This window comes from Saccopteryx bilineata, chromosome 5, assembly GCF_036850765.1.
Source record: "Saccopteryx bilineata isolate mSacBil1 chromosome 5, mSacBil1_pri_phased_curated, whole genome shotgun sequence".
Classification (NCBI taxonomy): domain Eukaryota; kingdom Metazoa; phylum Chordata; class Mammalia; order Chiroptera; family Emballonuridae; genus Saccopteryx; species Saccopteryx bilineata.
Genome location: NC_089494.1, coordinates 262,490,323 through 262,509,830, shown reverse-complemented (window position 1 = coordinate 262,509,830; position 19,508 = coordinate 262,490,323). Strand labels below are relative to the sequence as shown.

General features: G+C 55.4%; 1 protein-coding gene and 1 pseudogene across 3 annotated transcripts in view; one reads left to right on the top strand and one right to left on the bottom strand.

The window, feature by feature from the left end:
• TBC1D14 (TBC1 domain family member 14) overlaps positions 1-14,011 on the bottom strand; it is a 116,873-nt gene extending 102,862 nt beyond the window's left edge. The window contains exons 1-2 of one of the 3 annotated variants that reach the window (XM_066233304.1): positions 13,886-14,011; positions 3,490-4,225 (exon numbers count right to left, since the gene is read on the bottom strand). In XM_066233304.1, coding sequence (XP_066089401.1) covers positions 3,490-4,225; positions 13,886-13,991 — 842 coding nt within the window. In that variant the 5' untranslated portion in view covers positions 13,992-14,011. Of the gene's footprint in view, positions 1-3,489; positions 4,226-13,427; positions 13,583-13,885 lie in introns of those variants that run through there. The other 2 variants (XM_066233303.1, XM_066233306.1) reach the window with 2 other exon arrangements.
• Positions 14,012-16,917: 2,906 nt separating this feature from the next.
• On the top strand, positions 16,918-17,899 carry LOC136306773 (large ribosomal subunit protein uL18-like; annotated as a pseudogene).
• Positions 17,900-19,508: the final 1,609 nt, after the last annotated feature.

The following is a 19,508-nucleotide window of genomic DNA, read 5'->3' as shown; positions in this document are numbered from 1 at the left end:
AGTGAGCTCCTCGGTGGCGGGGCCTCTGGGCTCAGAGTGCAGCCTGCCACGGTGACGCCTGCTCCAGGCCAGACAGAGGAAGGTCCACAGGAAAAAGGGGAGCTGCCCATCAGCTGCCACTTGGCAGGTGGTCAGGCCAGAGCCGGCCTCCCTGCTGCCCGGCTGTCTGCCCCCCTCCACCAGGCCATCCTTATCGGGCACAATCGCCACGGGTCTGCTCCCAGGCCACAAGTGCCCCAGCCACCTCCACCCCTTGCTCCAGCCCTCCAAGCCCGTGTCCCCTAGACTAGCTTCCCGCCATACTGCCCACGCCTCCCTCTACAACCTAGACCTCGACTCAGTGCGGGTCAGGAGGACAGAGGGGCACGAGGGTAAAGAGAGTCACTCGGGCGGGCTCAAGGGACAAAGTGAAGAAACAGGATGACTCAGAAGCCTGGGCTGGGAACCCCAAAGGACCTGCCCTCCACAAAAACTCAGCCTGCAGTCCTCTGAGGGCCCACGACGCGCCAGGCCCTCTCCATAACTCCCCTATAAACTTCCCTGTACAACGTCTTGTGGGCTCCAAACACTTTCTTCACAAGAGCCCTTTCCCCTTCCAGGGAATTCCAGATTGAAACTGTTTTCTAACACTTTTTAAGATTCTAGGACCAAAATGTCACTGGACTTGGCCCATGATGTCACATCACTGATTCCTCTGTCACTGATGGTCCGCAGCTTCCCGGAAGAACCTGATGGCTCCCAAACACCGTCGCAGCCACGAGAACAAGGGAAGGAGATAGAAACCAAGGAGTACAAGGAGGGGACGTCTGATTTGCGGCACAGAGCTGAAGGGTTTTCAAGAACCGGTGGCTTCAGAAACGCTCTGCAGTCACTGCTGCTATTTCCTTTCACAAGAGAAGACGCTCTGAGATAGAGAGACAGAGACAGAGATAGAGACAGAGACAAAGGCAGCAGACGAAACAGGGAGCCGTCATGGTCATCACAACATGCAACTGGAACAGAGTTCTTTTTTTTTTTTTTAATTTTTTTAAATTTATTCATTTTTAGAGAGAGAGGAGAGAGCGAGAGAGAGAGTGAAAGAGGGGAGGAGCAGGAAGCATCAACTCTCATATGTGCCTTGACCAGGCAAGCCCAGGGCTTTGAACCGGCGACCTCAGCGTTCCAGGTCGTTGCTCTATCCACTGCGCCACCACAGGTCAGGCCCCCGCACTGAGTTCTAAGGGTGAGCCCACTCGCTTCCCGTGACCACACGAAGCAGGTCATCACCCCACTCCGCAGATCAGGAAGCTGAGACAGAGAGCACCAGGATGATGCAGAGGACGGGGATGACGAAGGGAAGTGCACACCCTGCATGCATATAACAGCACCATGTGCTAGGCACTGACCGCTGCTATTTTAGACAAGAGAGAACTAATTCAGAGCCGTGCAGCCACTTGCCGCAGGCCACACAGCAAGGACGGGGTACCGGCTCCTGAATCCTGAAGCTAAGCTCTCTCCTGTCTGCTGCTTCCCAGCCCCCCTCATCTTGAGCGAGGTTTCTCAAATTTGCCAAGAATCCCAAGTGATTCTGAAAACCTGGTCCCCGGGCCCCTCCCTGCGGCCCTGACTGTGGGGGTCTGGGAAGACCCCAGGAGCCACACTGAACGGGCACCTGGGTGGGACCCGTCACAGGAAACGCTGAAAACACTGGCTTGAGTCAAGGGATCGGCCCAGCCACACAACTCTGAACTGCAACAACATGAGCTCAAGCTGCGGCCTCGGCAGGGAGGGTGACAGTCTCCCCGAGAGTTCCTGGGTCCCTCCCGTGAGGGCAATCGCTGAGTGAGTGCATTCCGAGACCAGGAACACTACCCGCGGTAGCTCCGTACCCGTCTGTCTGCACATCAGAGAAGAGGTGCCCCACAAAACACAGTCCGCGCTGCAGACTGTTTCACTCGACAGGTCTTGGACTTGTCTACCATGGTCCTCACTTTCAGCTGATGAAGCCACTGAGGCCGCCTGGCCCGGGTGGCACAGTGGATAGAGCGTCGACCTGGAAGGTTGAGTTTGCTGGTTTGAAACTCTGGGCTTGCCTAATCAAGGCACATACGAGAAGCAACTACGACAAGTTGATGCTTCCCGCTCCTCCTCCCCTTCTCTCTCTCTCCCCTCTCTCTCAAAAAAATAAAATAATAATAATAAACAAAATAAGATAAAACAAAGCAACTGAGGCAGCAGCAGGTGAGCATGCGTGCCACAGTCACAAACGTCTCCGCTGAGGCTGGCCAGCCATCGCAACCTCTCACCGGGACACACGGTGCTGCCGTGTCCAGCAGGGGCTCCACTAGGCACTCACATGGAGTGGCCAGGATCAGCGGCAGCAGGGATGCTCCCACCTGCCACGCCCGGGACCACGCCCTCTGAGCAGCAGCTGTGGGGCAGGCGGCCATTCCCTGCACCCAATCTCCACAGCCCGTGCCCCCCGCACAGCCCTCCTCATGGCCCTCCACGGTCTGGGAGTTCCCATTTCCTTGTGGGCCTGACTGCTGTGCCTATGTCCACCACCCCCAGCCTGTAAGCCCCCCAGTCACCACAATGACCACTGCTACTGCCCTGCTGCCCCCGTACTCCCTGCCAAGAGCAGAGCTGGTCACAAACACGTGCTGAAGGAAAACACGGAAGCACAGGTAAGAGGCTGATGCTGTAGGACCTGCCCTCACAGGGCTAGCGGTGACACAGAGGGACCCCGGCAGCCCTGGTCTGGCACCTGGATGACAGGGCGCCATGGGCAGTGGGGTGCATGGCCTGGCCCCAACACAGGTGACAGCACACATCGCAGCAGCGAGGCCAAGGCCGGAACAAACACGGGCACACTGCTGCCACGCAGGAGCACAGGGAACACAGCCAGGGGCAGGGGCACCCAGAAACGCCAGCCCTGGGTTACGCCAGCCCTGGGTTACGCCATCGGGGCAGGAGTTAGAAACGTGGGTTACTAACTCCGACGTCAACCTCATCAGCACCCTCTGCTGGCCCAAGAAACTCAAGGCATCCGCGCAAAGGGCCCTTCAGAGAAGCAGGCTGACAGAGTAAGGCCACTGACTCGGTAACATGAACCGCTCCTGGGTCACCCTCAGCCACAGCCGGTCGGAAGCCAGGAAGTGACAACAGACTGTATGAGAGAGCCGAGGACACAGACGTGACAGCGAGCAGGGCGGAATCAAAGAGCAGCGTCACCAACAGACCAGTCCCACGCAACACTCCCCAGGATCCTGGGCGCCTGGGAAGAGGCGCGGTCCCCTGCAGGACACAGGCGCGGTCCCCTGCGGGACACAGGCGCGGTCCCCTGCAGGACACAGGCGCGGTCCCCTGCGGGACACAGGCGCGGTCCCCGGCAGGACACAGGCCAGCCCAAGCAGGCAGGAGACACAGCACACTTTAGACAAGAAGAACAACTCGTCTGGTCTGAGGAATTCAGCCCTGGAGCTTCTGGAGAAACAAAGACGGCATTACCTGGAAAAGAAGTTACTAAACGGTCCCAACAGTTTCGATCTACTTCCCTCCGCAATGCCATCAGCCCAGTCCCGCGGGTGCAGGTCGTGCGCTTCCCTGACGGAGCTCAGGGTGACGTCAGTGAACGGCGGGTCCTCGTCATTCTCCAGGGTCACAATGGCACTGGAGCTGCTCGTGACCACGAGGTCCAGGATGTCCTCGTTACTGACCGACAGCGTGGCCGACAGCTCCGTGCCGAGACTGGACACGCTGCAGACGGAGGCATCGTCGCTGCGGCTCAGGGCGTGGGAGGTGGGGCTGTAGAGCTTCACAGAGTCGTAGCCCGTCCTGGGGAACGTGGAGGACTTCCGCACACTCTGCTCCCGCTCGGCACCCGCGGGAGCTGGGGGCACGCAGGACGGCAGGGGGCACGCGCTCTGGCAGGCCCGCTCAGGCACGGGCTCCGACTCGGACTGCTTCCTCTTCGCGTGGCCCAGCCCGCAGGGGACGGGCTCGGGGTTGCCGATCTCCAGAGTAGGGATGCCCGAGTCCACCGACTGCAGGCTGTGCTGGTCCGAAGCCCCGAGCCTCAGCTTGGGCCCATGCTCAGGCAACAAGAGGGACCCGGGTGCCTTGAGGTTGAGGTGCTGCAGGCTCCGGAGGTGGTTTCCTGACCGGCTGTCTAGAATGCCCAACAAGGCGACGCCATTTGTAGAGCTGGAAAGGTTTCCATCGGTCATCTTGGTCCAGGGAGAAACTAGGAAAGACACCAAAAGGGACATTTTAAGGCAGTGGATGCAAAAGCCAAAGGTGCAACTCAAATGTTGTGACACCTATTTTAAAAGAAGGAGTCCTTGAAAGACAGTTCCACCAAGGTGTGATTCCAGACCAGAAGCTCGAGTTGTTACATAAATGATCATGATACAGAGTAACCGAAAGATGACTCCAGCGAAGGATCTGTGTAAGGTAAATATACATAAAACCACGTCTTCACCATCCTCAGCACCGCCCACCAGTCCCAGCTCCCACCTCAGGCTCAGCCGGACGCAGCGTGAGGACCCCGTTGAGCAGCCAGGTTGCTGTTTCCCGTGCTTTGTTTTGCTTTGCTTTGTTTTGTTTTACGAGAGGAGGCTACCTTTGTTGAAACTGTGAATTCATAATCCACACATAAGTCAAGGTTCTACCTGCTCTGAGACAGCACAAAAATCAAGTTTTCAAGGCAGAAAACAAGATAAATGGTACATGCCGCGTGCAGTGAGATTACGCCAACCGCATCCTGGTGAGCAGTGGCCCTCCACAAATATTTCAGTCACCTCACTCAGGCCTGTGAGGAAAGGCACACGGTCCCCTTTACCACAGAAGAAACGGAGGCTCGGAGAGGTCGAGACAGGTTCAAGACCGTACCGGTACTGAGCGGCAGGGCTGGGCTCTGCGGGACCGACCCCCAAGCACGCCACACCTGGGAGACGGACGGCCCAGTCTGGAGCTATGAAACCCAGGTCAGAAGGCCAGCTCGGTGCAGAGAAGCAATAAAGGAAAAATAAGGCCCATAGCCCTACAGTGAAGACGTGAGGGGGAGGAGTCAAGGCCCCGCGGATCCAGGACCCTGCCTGCCATCCTCTGGCTGAGACTGCAGAGGGGAGGGGGGTGTGTGAGGTGCACCAGCCCCACGCACACAGTCCCCAGCAGACTGAGGACCCCGGCATCTGTTATGTCACCTTCTATTATCCTGTAAAACAGGGGTTGGGAACCGATGGCTCGCGAGCCGGGTATGGCTCTTTTGATGGCTGCATCTGGCTCGCAGCCAAATCTTTAAGAAAAAAAAATAATGACATTAAAAATATAAAACATTCTCATGTATTACAATCCATTCATTTCCTACCGCTCATGTTCATGGTTGTGGGTGGCTGGAGCCAATCACAGCTGTCCTCCGGGACAACACCAAATTTTTATTGGATAATGCGTAATGTACAGGGGTCCTTGTATGGCTCTCACAGAATTCCATTTTAAAATATGTGGCATTCATGGCTCTCTCAGCCAAAAAGGTTCCCGACCCCTGCTGTAAAATATCAAAACTAAAGAGATCTGGCGGGGCATTTAAATCTGATCTATGGAGCAGAACAACAGAGAGAGTGGCACTTTGGACTCAGACTTCCTGGGTTCTAATCCCAGTTCCACTATACACCGTCTCGGAAGAATTAAAAATAGATACCGTGAGAAAACCGTTGAATGGGTGCCTGGCCCCCAGCAGGCACTCTGTAGAGCTGCTATTATAAACAGCAAGTAGGTGGAGGCTGTGAAGCATGGCAGACACAACAATAGCCACTGCCCTTTGGGTGTTATTTTAGCTTCTGCAAAAAGCTTCCTCCTCTCCTTTAAAAAGCCTGGCCTGGCCCTGGCAGATTGGCTCAGCGGTAGAGTGTCGGCTTGGCGTATGGATGTCCCAGGTTCGATTCCCAGTCAGGGCACACAGGAGAAAAGCCCATCTGCTTCTCCATTGTTCCCCCTCTCCTTTCTCTCTGTCTCTCTCTCCCCTCCTGTAGCCAAGGCTCCATTGGAGCGAGGTGGCCCCGGGTACTGAGGATGGCTCCATGGCCTCTGCCTCAGGTGCTAAGAGGAGCTCGGCTGCTGACCAATTGAGCAACGCCCCAGATGGGCAGAGCATTGTCCCGTCCCCTGGTGGGCAGAGCATCGTCCTCTGGTGGGCATGCCGGGTGGATCCCAGTCAGGCGCATGCGGGAGTCTGTCTCTCTGCCTCCCCTCCTCTCACTGAATAAAAAATGAAGAAAAAGAAGAGGAGGAGGAGGAGGAAGAGGAGGAAGAGGAGGAGGAGGAGGAGGAGGAAGAGGAGGAGGAGGAAGAAGAGGAGGAGGAGGAGGAGGAAGAAGAGGAGGAGGAGGAAGAAGAGGAGGAGGAGGAGGAGGAGGAGAAGGAGGAGGAGGAGGAGGAGAAGGAGGAGGAAGAAGAGGAGGAGGAGGAGGATGCCCTCCTCTCAATGTCAATACAACACAAGCAAATTCATTAAAAGCAGAAAAGGAGGCGTTCATCTCCTTCCCTTCCAGAAGCTGAAGGAACCAGTCAGCCCAGCACCAAAGCAAAAACAGCAATATGGAAGAATGAATCCAAACAGGAAAGAATTCAGAAATAGGCTGAACTACATATAAACATCTGAAATACGACCCAGTGAGGAAGGAAGGGCTATCTAAGCATGATGTTATACTAATCGGTCATCCGTTTCTCACATGCTTCACAATACGCCCTGCCCTGGCTTCCAGGGCCACCCCCCAGACCCCGCCCGCCATGCGCTCTTCCCCAGCGAGGCCACAGCAAACTCTCCCTGGGCCCCGCTCCGGGAGACCCCCTGAGCTCAGCCCACAGCGACACAACAGGACTCACAGCAGGAAAACAGGATAAGGAACACTTTTAGCACAGAGTTAAGGACTCATGTTTGGCAACATCAAAGGTAACTAGAATTATCAAAACACCATCAACACTCCAACAGGTCATGCTGGCAACAACTGTAAACCCAGAGGAAATCCTCAGGAGACTGACAGGCCTGGCTCAGTTCTGGGTGGGCCACTCACCAGCGGGGGCCACCCCAGGGGAGGTGCTCAGCCTCCCTGAGCCTCAGCCTCCCGCCCCCCAGCGGTAAAACGGGGCCATCGCGGAGACACCCCGGGGGCTCCGGAGGGTGAAGGAGAGGACAGGTGTGGTGCCCGCACGCCCTGCCCCCGACGCATGGTAAGCGCCCAGAACACGTGAACTTTCTCTACCTCAGCCACACTGAAAGCTCGTGCTCCTCCCAAACAGAGAGAGTGAACTGAAACATCAACACCAGAACGACAGGAACAGGGAACGAGTGCGCAGAGGGGACCCTCTGAGTCAGCGAGACGAAGGCTCCGGAAGAACGAAGCCAGCGCGGCAAGGCCCAGAGCCGCGGGCTGCGTGGCAGTGGCCCGTGCTCCAAATGCTTTTCTGCCGCGTGACCACGACGGGCAGCGGCCAGGGCCCCCTCTAAGGCCGACGCAGAGCTACCTGGAGGCCTCTGCCAACTCCCAGTCCAGTTTTTTAAGTTCATTTGGGCTCAGGAACAGGGTGTCAGCCTTCAGGGAAATAAACAGAAAAGGGAAAAAGCACTTCCGCTTGCCACGCACTCGCAAACCGAACCCGCAGGGGCCAAGGCCACCTGCCCTCAAACCCTTCCGCCTGGTGCCACCAGCGCCATAAACCAGAGCCACACTCCAGAGCGCCGCCTCCCACGGTGCCCTGAAGGGGGTGGTGGCCACACAAAGTGCGGGCTTCCGAGACAGGCTGCCGGGCGGACTTTGGAAGTCCGCCAGGAGGCCAGCTGCCGATGGCCCGCCTCCAAGTCACACGTTGTCTAAGGACAGAATAAGCCCAAATTCCCTGAGCTGGCACAGGGCCCTCCTCACCCCCCCTGCCAGCCTCGCCAGCCTCACACTGTCACCGCGGCTCTCTCAGCACCCAGGATCAGTGCACCATGCCAGGGTATTCTCCCAGCTTGGCCTTCAGCGCCCCCCGGGGCTCTGGCAGCAGGTGCCACGGGGAGACACAGCGTACTTCCTACGCCCCGTACTCTGAGAAGCCTTCCTACCTTTCCCATAAAGCTGCAGGCCTCCTTCCTCCTAGGCTCCTTCCCCCCCACACACATCTAAAACAACTCTATTTACAGCTGTCCCCGTCTCCCCGCACTGGCTCCTCAGCTGCAGGTCGGCAGGCACAGCACTAACAGTTTCTGGACACCAGTGCCTGGCCAAATACCTGGCATGGCCTAAGGACTCAAAAATCTATTTGCTGAATTAATTATCACTAACAACTTGTGCTCTCAGTGGGCATGTTTCAGGAACAATGCATCCAAGAAACATCTGCTGAGAGCCGGGTTATGTTCCAAAAACAAGGTGAGCAGTGGAGGTAACAGGAGAAAGAAAGCCCATCCCATCGAGCTCCTGGCACGTCACGACAGACACCACCAGGAAGCGAGGGCCGCCTTGTGCATCACGCCTGCCACCAGACTACCCAGCAGAGAACGCTGTCGGCCGTCGATGGTGTCGGAAAGTAAAAAACACAACTCCTCCCTCCGTGGCTGTTTCCCAAAGTCTAACCCATGACGGCCCAAGAATACGAGCCCTGCAGCAGTGACCAGCACGGTGCATACACTAGGGCTCTCAGGACACAGCCGGAAAAGCCCTCGATGCGAGTCCAGCGGTGACTGGCCATCACCTCCCAGACGAGAGAAAACACGGGAGACATCAAGTCTGAGTGAGAAGAAGACTATTCCTCTGAGGCAGCAAGAGCATCTGAGCTTTGTCTACCTGCCACACACCGAGGCCTGCGGGTCGCAGACTCCAGCCACCTCCCTCCACTGGGGCCGTGTCTGGGGGCTGATACAAGTCAGAGTGGACAGAGGCTCTGCCGGGGACTCCAAGTGCGGCTCTGGAAAGCAGTCCCACCCTACACCAACAGTTTGATCCTCTCCTCTTCCAGAAGCAATGGAGCCAAGTCTTGACTAAGTCCTATTTTATTCATAAATAAGAGTCAGATTATGAAGCCAAAAACCAAATGATCTAGTTGTGGTCCCAGAGGGGAAACTGCACTCTTGGTGGCTCCCGGAAGAGACGATGCCGCCCACCCAGGACGCCGCCCTCCTCCTCCCGGCTCCTCCCTGGACACTGCGGAGGACAGCCGCCTCCTCGAGTCCCCATCAGCACAGGGACATCACTGCCTCCCTGGACACTGCGGAGGACAGCCACCTCCTCGAGCCCCCGTCAGCACAGGGACATCACTGCCTCCCTGGACACTGCAGAGGACAGCCGCCTCCTCGAGCCCCCGTCAGCACAGGGACATCACTGCCTCCCTGGACACTGCGGAGGACAGCCACCTCCTCGAGCCCCCGTCAGCACAGGGACATCACTGCCTCCCTGGACACTGCGGAGGACAGCCACCTCCTCGAGCCCCCGTCAGCACAGGGACATCACTGCCTCCCTGGACACTGCGGAGGACAGCCACCTCCTCGAGCCCCCGTCAGCACTGGGACATCACTGCTCTCCCGGATGCTCCGAGGAGGCTGTGGGCACTCACTTGCGTACCTCTGGTGCTAAGCCTCCCAACAGCCCAGCTCCGACACCGACTCCCGACCCTCACTCTTCAGTCAGTGCAGCCACCTCTGTGGCAGCTCCTGTGGATGGGTCCGCTCCACAGAGGCCCCCAAGTACCAACCACCACCTTTCTCTTTCTGACGCCAGTGCCGCCTCAGGCAGGAAGGTTCCTGGAAAGACAGGCACAGGACCTCCCAGGTCTCCGGTGCCTCAGCTAGCTGTCTCTGTGCTCGCCAAGTGTGCGCTGCACGTTGGGCACCGTGTTCGGCGTTCAAGCCCACCACCTATGTAAGCTCCATAACGACTCCGTCACTGCCACCGCACAGACAAGGCAGGGGCACGGAGGGCCGTGCAGCACGGTGGTTGCGCCGAGGCTAATCTGACTCTAAAGTACGTACTTGTTCTTCACTCACCCTGCTAGCACAAGGGCCTAAAACAATGGATTAATTTCCATTATCTAAAGTAGAGAAGTCAACTATAAAAGTAGTTTGGTTTTTAAGTGGGTTATTCTTTAGGGTAAAAAAAAAGAAATCCTAAAAACAAGAATGTCTTAGAAGCTCAATATATTCCTCTGGAGGGTAAATGGCAACTTTTAGGAAGCTGGAACTTAACACAATGTCGTTTCAATAAGTTGTGGCCCATCAGCAAACTGGGCAGAAACTGGGGTTAAACTGTTGAGAAGACGTATAAGTTACACTGCCCAAAAGGTGGTCATGTTTAAAAGGCCTAGGTGGGGACACTTTAAATTAATGACATTCAATATATGGGGATTCTCTACAACCCCCAAATGTTTCAGCTACATTTATTTAGTGATTTACCAAAACTAATCATCATAAGTAGCTATGTCATTGAGACGCAACTGACAAGTTAGAAGGGCATTCAGGTCACTTAAGGTCAACATAATTTACAACCTTAATTATTAATAAAAGAAACCATTGGCCCTGGTCGGGTGGTGCAGTGGATAAAGCATCGACCTGGGGCGCCAGAGGCTGCGGGTTCCACTCCCTGGTCAGGGCATGGCCGAAAAGCAATCAACAAGTACACCACTAAATGGAACAACTAAGTGAAACAAGTTGATGCTTTTCTCCCTCCCCCCCCACTCCCTCTTCCCACCCACTCAAATCAATAGAAAAACTTAAAAAAATAAATAAATAAGAGAAACCATTTACCGAACATGCAAGGAACAAGTACTCTGAAGAAACTGAGATTCAGAGAGGCTGAGGAACTCACTCAAGTTCACACGGCAACAGAAACTGGATGCAAACTAGGTCTGACGTCAAAGCCCACATGTATGGCTTCTGGCGTACTTAAGAACACAGGCCCTTTCCCTTCTCATCTCTTTACCTCTCACAGCCAGTGGCTTGACTGGTTGGAGTGTCCGCCCCAGGCACTAAAGATAGCTCGGTTGCTCCAAGACGGGGTGAGGGGGTTGCCAGGTGGATCCCGGTGGGGGCGCATGTGGGAGTCTGTGTCTCCATGTCTCCATCCCCCCTCCTCTCACTTAAAAATAGATAAATAAAAGAACACAGGCCCTAGAATTTTGTGATACTCAATAAGCCACACAGTTAACAATCTTTTTCTGTATCTATGTTAGTTTCACAGAAAAGTTTAAGAAAATAAACAGGTGGGGAAATGCAGGTTCTGGAGATAGATTGTCCAGGTTCAAATCCCAGCTCCTCCATTACTGCGTGACCTTGAACTGGTTTCCTCATTTTCCTGTCGCTCAATTTCTGTGTAGTAAAATAGGGCCGATAATAGACCCTTATCTCCTTAGGCAGCTGACGAGATTAGGGGAAGAAATCAACATAAAGCCGTTAGAACTGTGCCAGGCAAGAGTTCAGCTTGAGAAGAGTTGGCTGGTGTTCTTTCCTGGGCACCAGACAGGGCCAGCCGGCTCAGGCCCACTATTTTAGCAACTTATTTGCATAAGCAAGCTCCAACACAGCCAGCCTATCTGCACAGCCTCCCCGTACAGCTTCTTCCGGTCACTAACCTCCCTCCTCACGTCTGTTCTGTGGCACTGACTGAGCTCTGGGCCTCAATGTCCTCACCTGTCACACGAGATGACTAGGTCCGCTGACCTGCCCCAAGTCCTTCCTGCTTGGAAATCTAGAATTCTAAACAACCCCGGCCCTCACACAAACGTTAACACCACAATCATGTTCCTAAATTCCTTTTACCTATGCATAAATGTCTATTTTGATGACAAATCTTCTCCAAGGTCTCAAAGGTCCACCAGCAAGCACAGCAGGCAGGTAGCTGTCTCCTGTGCTGAGGCTGGGACAGGAAGGTCAGATGCTTTGACCAATGGGGGAGCCGTGCTCTGATAAGCTGGGTCCTGCCATTAGAGAGGCCTCCTACAGAGCACAAACAAGGGGAAGTGGCGGTAGGAAGGACAGGAATTCACCACTGGACAGAGAGAGCACAGCCGGGGGATGGTGCGACAGAGAAGTGGAGGGGGGAGAGGCACAGGGAGGGTCCCTGACAGAGAGAACTGCAGTGATCGGTAAAGCCAGGTGAGGCTGGGGCAGACTGTGAAAACTGCTTCTCAGACCTGAAGCAAATCCAGCCCAGTGCAAAGTGAGGCCGAGAAGGGACCAGCAGCGACCTGCTGGAACCGTGGAGGACATCGAGGTGAGCAGAGTCAGAATCCCACCTCCGCCTCTCTCCAGTTGGGTGACTCTGAACCAGTTAGTTCCATTACCTCCCTAATGTTTCCCAAACGCTGCATTCACTCAATAACCCCTGTACCCAAGTACATGCCGGGCTCCTATTAGGGCTGGGGCCCAGGTGGAGCCCACAGTCTCAAGGAGCCAAACATACAGAACTGCAACGAGAGCTCAGGGGCAGAGGGCCAACCCAGGTGGCGCAGGGGATAAGATCTGGGGAGGAGTCACACCTGAACTCGAGACTGGCACACAAACAGGGCAGGAGGAAGTGTTCCAGGACCGCTGGAAGAGCCGATTGGTCCATGCAAAGCAAGTGCCCAGCCTGCGGACCTAACCACCTGCACAGCAGGACAACGACGGGGTGCTAACGCGCTGCTGATGCTGGCCCCCAGTGCAAGGCTTCCAGTGCCATCCTGGTGAAAACGGTGCCCTGTGCAATTTTTAAGACAGAAGCGGTTTCACGTGGCCACTAAAACGCCCCCGCGGAGCCTCGGGACTGGCGCGTGCATTGCCAGCCCTCCGCTCCCCGAGGAGCCGTCCTCACCAGGGGACGGCCTCGCCTCCGCAGCTTCCAGCCGAGTCCTTCCTCCTGGCAGCGCCCTGCCCTGCCCGGCCCGGCCCGGGGCAGCGCCCCCGCGCGCACTGCTGCGCCCACTCCGCCTGGGTCACCGAGGCGCGGGGGTCCGTGGCCGGGAAATGGGAGCCCGAGGAGGAGGGGCCCGCGACCCAGGGGCAAGGATTCCAAGAAGGAGGAAGGGGATCAAAGGCTCCACGGTGGAGGGGGGCAACCGGGAGTCGGGACCCCGAGGTGGATGGGTCCCGGCGGCCAGGAGCGGCGGGTCCGCGCGCCGAGCCGGCTGCACTCCCCGCCCGGGAGCCCCGCTCATCCGAGGAGGAAAACTTTTCAAGTTCCGGAAAAGGAGCGTGTCGGGGCGTGCGCCTCCCTGGGGGTCTCTGCGGTGGTCCCGGGCCCCCACGCACTCCGCGGCGCGGCAGGCGGCGGCGGCGGCCGCGCGGCGAGGGGGCGCCTGGGCAGGACCCGGCCCCGCGCCGCCCTCCGCGCCCGCCTCGGGCCGCCTGCTCGCTCCGGCCGACGCTGCAGCAGGTGGCAGCGGCCCCGCGCCTCCGGCTCCCGTCCCTCCCGCCCGTCCCGCCCGCGGCAGGCCCTCGGTACCCGGGTTAGCTCGGCTCCGATGCCATTCCGGAGCCCGCCAGCCGGCACCGCAGGTCCTGCGGGAACCGCAACTTGAGCGGCCGGAACGCCGGGAGCGACGGGGCCGGGACAGCAGGTGCGCGCGAGAGGCGCCCGGAGCCAACAGCGCAGCGCGCCTCGCCCCGCCCCGCGCGCCCTCGCCCCGCCCCGCGCGCCCTCGCCCCGCCCCCTGCCGCCGCCGGCCGCTCTTCCGCTCGCGCAGCCGCCTCGCGCAGCCGTCTCCCGCCGCCGCCGCGGCTCTGAGAGCTCGACGTTCGCTCCGCAGCCCTTTTTCCGGCCGCTCTCCCGTCTCCCGAGGGCCCTGGAGTGGCGTCGACGGCCCTTTTCTCTCCCGAGGGCCAAGGGGTGCCGCGAGCGGTGCCGGAGGAGGTCTTCGTGTGCGCAGAGCCCCTGTGGACACCTGCCGGGGACCCCCTTACCTGCTCGGCTCCATCCGCGGCCATCTTGGAAGTGGGAAGCGGCCGGGAGGGGTAGGGGCTCGAGCGGGCAAGGACCAGGCGTAGGGAGCCGAGCGGCGGAGCGCATCGATGGGCGCCCCTGCCCCAGGGCGGGTGTGCAGGAGGGACGCGGGGACCCAGCCCCCTACCTGCCCGGAGGCAGGAGCCCTGTGTCCGCGCGAACCGCGACCTCAGGCCCGGGACGGGCAGCCTCAGACCTCCTGCCCGGCCTTAGTCTCTTACTCTGTAAATGGGCTTTTCTGGTAGTTGTCCTTAATTGAGCTTTTACCCAGTGCCTGGTGCTCTTTGAAAATACCTAAGCCTAGGCCGGTTCATCTGGAGGTGAGATGCAGTTTTGGAAGGTGTGGAATGTGCAGACACGTTTGGGAACCGCTTGCCTAGCGATTATGTGCATTATTTCGCGTCAGCGTTGCAGAAACGCGTGGGGATGGTCTGTGATCACAGCCGTACAGAGCGGGCAAGAAGCGACTTGCCCAAGGTCCCAGGACCCGTCAGGACTTGGGATAGGTCTGAAGGCGGATGCCCCGCCCAGACCACCCTCCAAAAAACCTTGCAAGGCCCCACCCAGCTCTTGTTAAGTAGTAACTATATAGACTTCCTGAATCAAACCTGGCTTGTCTTGTTGGCTGCTCTGTTCCCTGCTCCTGGCAAATAGTAGGTCCTTAAATATTTATTAAGTTATTATATTCTATAGACGTCAAGGTTAGAGGAAAGAGCCCTGGGGCTGGGAGCCGGAAGGCTTTGATCCGACCAGCCAGGAGTTCTGAGCGCTGCCACAGGTGGAATTACCAGAGAGGAAACCTCAGAGGCCGAATAGCTGAGGCTAAGAAAGGACCCAAGAGCAGAGTGGTCAGGACAGGAAGGGTAATCCCCATCACAGACAGCATGTGCACTGGAGCGTTGTACGTTGTCTGGGCCATGATCATGCAGGTTGGACCAGAGAACCCCTGACTTGTTTCTTCTGTCTCATAGCTCAGCAAACAGCGCCTATTACATAGTTATGGTGGCAAGAGGGGTGAGAACTTGAAAAAGGGAAGCTCTTTTTTTTAAAAAAAAAAGTCTGCATGGCACTGGAATTGTTTTTGTTTTGTTTTGTTTTGTTTTACTTTTTAATTTATTTATTCATTTTTAGAGAGGAGAGACAGAGAAGGAGAGAGAGAGAGAGACAGAGAAGTGGGGAGGAGCTGGAAGCATCAACTCCCATATGTGCCTTGACCAGGCAAGCCCAGGGTTTCAAACGGGAGACCTCTGTGTTTCCAGGTCGACGCTTTATCCACTGCGCCACCACAGGTCAGGCAACAATTTAACTCTTATTTTTTAAAATTTATTTATTCATTTTAGAGAGGAGAGAGAGAGAGAGAGAGAGGAGGGGGGAGGAGCAGGAAGCATCAACTCCCATATATGCCTTGACCAGGCAAGCCCAGGGATTTGAACTGGCGACCTCTGTGTTTCCAGGTCGACGCTTTATCCACTGCGCGACCACAGGTCAGGTGGAAAGCTCTTAATAGAACACATTAACACCCTCCAGGGCTTGGGGCACAGAAGACACTTTTAAATGCTTTTATGTCTAGGTGCTTTCAAAGAAAAATAATACCAGGTCTCCTTCAACTTGTGGCCTCCCCAGTTCATAAGGAAACAATGGGGACGAACACTTGCTTCAGGCCTAACTTAGCAATGTAATACATCAGATTAATAAATCTGATTTTACAGTGTTCCTTGTGACTCCACAGATCCCTTCCAGCCCTCATTCTGCGTCTTAGGGTTTTAAAACCACACAATGACAAAGAACCATTGTCCTGCATCCAGAACAACAAAAAAAGTTTGTGGTCCACAGATTTGCATTTAGCGCCCTCTGCCTTTTCCTCACTGCCCTCCCTATCCTGCCCCACCCCCCAGCCCCACACGCCCCTCCCTGGGACCCATCAGCCACTAATACCCTCAGTGTGGTCTGACCCATTTGTCACCTTACCGTTTGTCACCAACACCCAGAAGTGGCCCAGATAAGTTCTCATCACAACCTGAGTCTAATAGTATTACAAGGACAGTGAGCAAAATCAGCTGTGTTGCCATGCACACTCACACTCGAGTCACTTTTTGAAACCTCCGTGCCACACCCCCCCCCAGCCTCCATCTCTGATATGTTCAGGGGAGATAGCCACACTGAAACTGGAAAGTGTCCAAACCACCCGAGGAGCCACCGTGACGGAGCCTCTGCACTGTGCTGCAAAAAAGCAGCTCTCAGACCCTCACACCACAGCCATCGGCTTATGTTTTATTCAGTTTTAACAAGTACAGGGACCCGTCTCCAACCTGCACTAGAGTAAAATCAGGGAATTTGGGAGGCAGAACTCCTAGAAGGAGCATGTTCAGGACAGAGATGGCGTGGCCCCAGGAGAGGAGGAAGCAGAAGAGAAAACTATAGCACTCAGAATCCCTGTGCTCCAGGAAGCTCCTAAAACCATCCTGTATCCTGGTAGACCGATGTCACCAGCAGGGACAGAGCAGTCAACAAGACAAGCCAGGTTTGATTCAGGAAGTCTATATATCAATAGTTAATATTTAACAAGAGCTGGGTGGGGCCTTGCAAGGTTTTTTGGAGGGTGGTCTGGGCGGGGCATCCGCCTTCAGACCTATCCTAAGTCCTGACGGGACCTTGGGCAAGTCACTTCTTGCCCGCTCTGTACGGCTGTGATCACAGACCATCCCCACGTGTTTCTGCAACGCTGACGCGAAATAATGCACATAAACGCTAGGCAAGTGGTTCCCAAACGTGTCTGCACATTCCACACCTTCCAAAACTGCATCTCACCTCCAGATGAACCGGCCTAGGCTTTGGTATTTTCAAAGAGCCCCATGCACCAGGCACTGTGTTCTTTACAACACTGACGTGGACATAATGTACAAGTCCAGCCATGAGGGAAGGTTAACTAAATGGAGCCATTTAAAAAAAAACCTTTAAAGAATTTATAATACAGAACAGAGGAAGTGCTTAAGTTGTAAGAGTGATACTGAATTGAAAATAGAAAATCAAAGAAGATGGACTCCGCCCTTCCCCAAACTGTGCTGGACCAGCAGGTATGTATGTGGCAAACTGCTGACACGGGTCTCTTCCACAGCACGGGGTTTGTCCATCTTGTCAAGAATGAGGGCTACTCCAAGAGGCACCAAGTGAAATATAGAGGATGACAAGAGGGTAAAACGGACTATTGTACCCACAAACACTTGGTAATCCAGGATCAAAATTAAATACAACAGACCCAAGTACAGGATGGTAGTTTGCATAACCAGCAGAGATAGCATTGGTCAGAGTGCTTATGCCCCTATGGGACGAGCTGGCACGGTTTGTGCAGCTCATGCTTGTGAACTCCCGAAGTACGAGTGTTGCTGGCAGGACGGGCTGCAGCGCAGGCTGCTCGATAGGTCTGGCACGGACCAGATCTACAAGGCTGAGTGGAGTCTGGCATGGACCAAATCTACGAAGGCTGAGTGAACACAACGAGAAAAGCATCGATGGGCAACCTGGTTCACCTGCTCTTCGGATGGAGGGCTTGCCAGAACAACTGGAAAGAGAGCTTTGAGGGCCCAGAAGGGAGCTGTGGACAGAGGTTTGTTCGTCCCTCGCGGTACCGAACAATGCCCTTTTATGGTCATGGTTCAGAAAGCAAGGAACTCAATGCAGAGGTTCCTCAGAAGCACAGCACAGGGGCAGAACATTGGCAGACTGTATTCGTTCCCTGACGGAAGGAGATGGAGATGCTTACAAGAAACAATGCTCTCAGTACACAGAGAACAGTGTAACTCCAGGCGAGATGGGGAGCTCTCTGAGCGAATCCAGTCTACAAGACGAAGCCTAAGCAAGAAGCTAAAAAGTGAAACTGTCCCAAAATGTCTCTTCCCCAGAAGAAAGTTTGGGGAGCTCAGAAGAAGGGAAGCTCCCTCCGAGCTCAGGAACAGGCTGCTGAGGGCAAATAAACCCAAACCCCAATTTTCTATGAAGATTTTTCAGATAAAGACAATAATAAACACATTGGCCAAGCCAAAAAAAAAAAAAAAAATAGAGGAATATGGAATCTGCATCATCCACAGGAATAAAAGACAGGAAGAAAACACCCAAGTGACTAGCGGAACACGTCATTATCTGCCCCTGTATGTGTGGAGAAAGTTTCCCCAGAGCAAGCGTGTGCTGTCTTTACAGTGAAGATGTGTAAGATGCTGCCTGGTGGGTAAGTCACAGACTTCGAAAAGCACAGTAACTTGAGGCCATCAGAGGAGGGCTCCGCCCCGGCCCTTCTCACCAACCCGAGGTAAGCGAGTCAAATGATGTTGCCATTTTGTGAATGGGGAGAACCCAGCTCCAAGAGTTCAGATACCATGTTCCCCATGTAAGAGATGCTCCTTTAAAAAAGGGGGGGGTGTCTAAAATCTGGGTGCGTCTTATTCGGTGGTTGTAGATTTTTTACCTGCATTTCCCACTTTTTCATGCTTTTTTGCTCATTGTTGAAGAGTGATTCATCATCAGACAGATGAGGACAAGTTAATGGGTGGGAGTTTGTGACAGTGATGAGTTGTATGACTTTTATAACTAAAACTTGAGTTCAGTAACTTTATGTAATACATTATTTTTCAAATGTTGGGTCCCCAAATTAAGGTGCATCCTATACATGGGGAAATACGGTAATCAATGCAGGTCCCAAGTCTTGGTGTCGTGGAGTGTGCTGTGCCGGCTATGGAGCCCTGAGTCTGCTCTCTGTGTGCTCCACCTCTGTAACAGCGTCTCTGACTGTCCCAGACCTCCATGATGCTGTATCACTGCCCCAGTTCACTGGGAACACTGAATCCAGGTGGGTCTGGCCCCAAATCAAGGGTCACTCATTCCCAGAGCATCCCAAGTAGTTAGAACAAGTAAGTTACGATGAAACCAACAGATCACAACCTATGGTGGGGGGTGTGGGGACACCCCCTGCCACCCGTGGCCTGTGGCTCACTGATTGTTAAGAGGTGCCCAGTGGTGGAGGCCTAAGGCAGTAGGCATGAAGGAAACAGAAAGAGAAAGGCTCCCTGTTACAGCACACCACAGTGGAATTTTCCAAATAGCCTTATTTTTGTTAAAGGCATCATCCAGTTGCCTGCTGCTGCCAACAGCAGACAGCAAAGCCTGATTTAGAGGCTGCAGGAATCAGGTCCCACGTGGGGAGCTGTGTGAAGTGGGTGCGGAAGGCAGAGGTCAACGGGCACGCCAACACGACCCGCTGTGAGAATCGCCCCATCCGGGCGTGAGGCTCTGTCTCTGGACCTGAGGTCCCGCCAAGCTCACGGAGCTACCTGCTCCACTCTGAGCACCGGAACCGCTCCCGTGCTGCCTTTGCACCTGCTCTGCCCTCTACCCGGACTTCTAGGAACTCCCTTCCCCTAACTCCTAGTTCCCCTGTGGTGACTCAAAATGGTACCCCAGGTGCTCTGGCCCTCGGAACATCATCCCTGACTCTCACGCCACATCCCCACCTCCGGGCTGCCACGGGGCCCCTCTCAGACACCGTATTGCCCCGCAGTCTCTGTGCAGCCCCCAGGATTCTTGCAGAAAAGG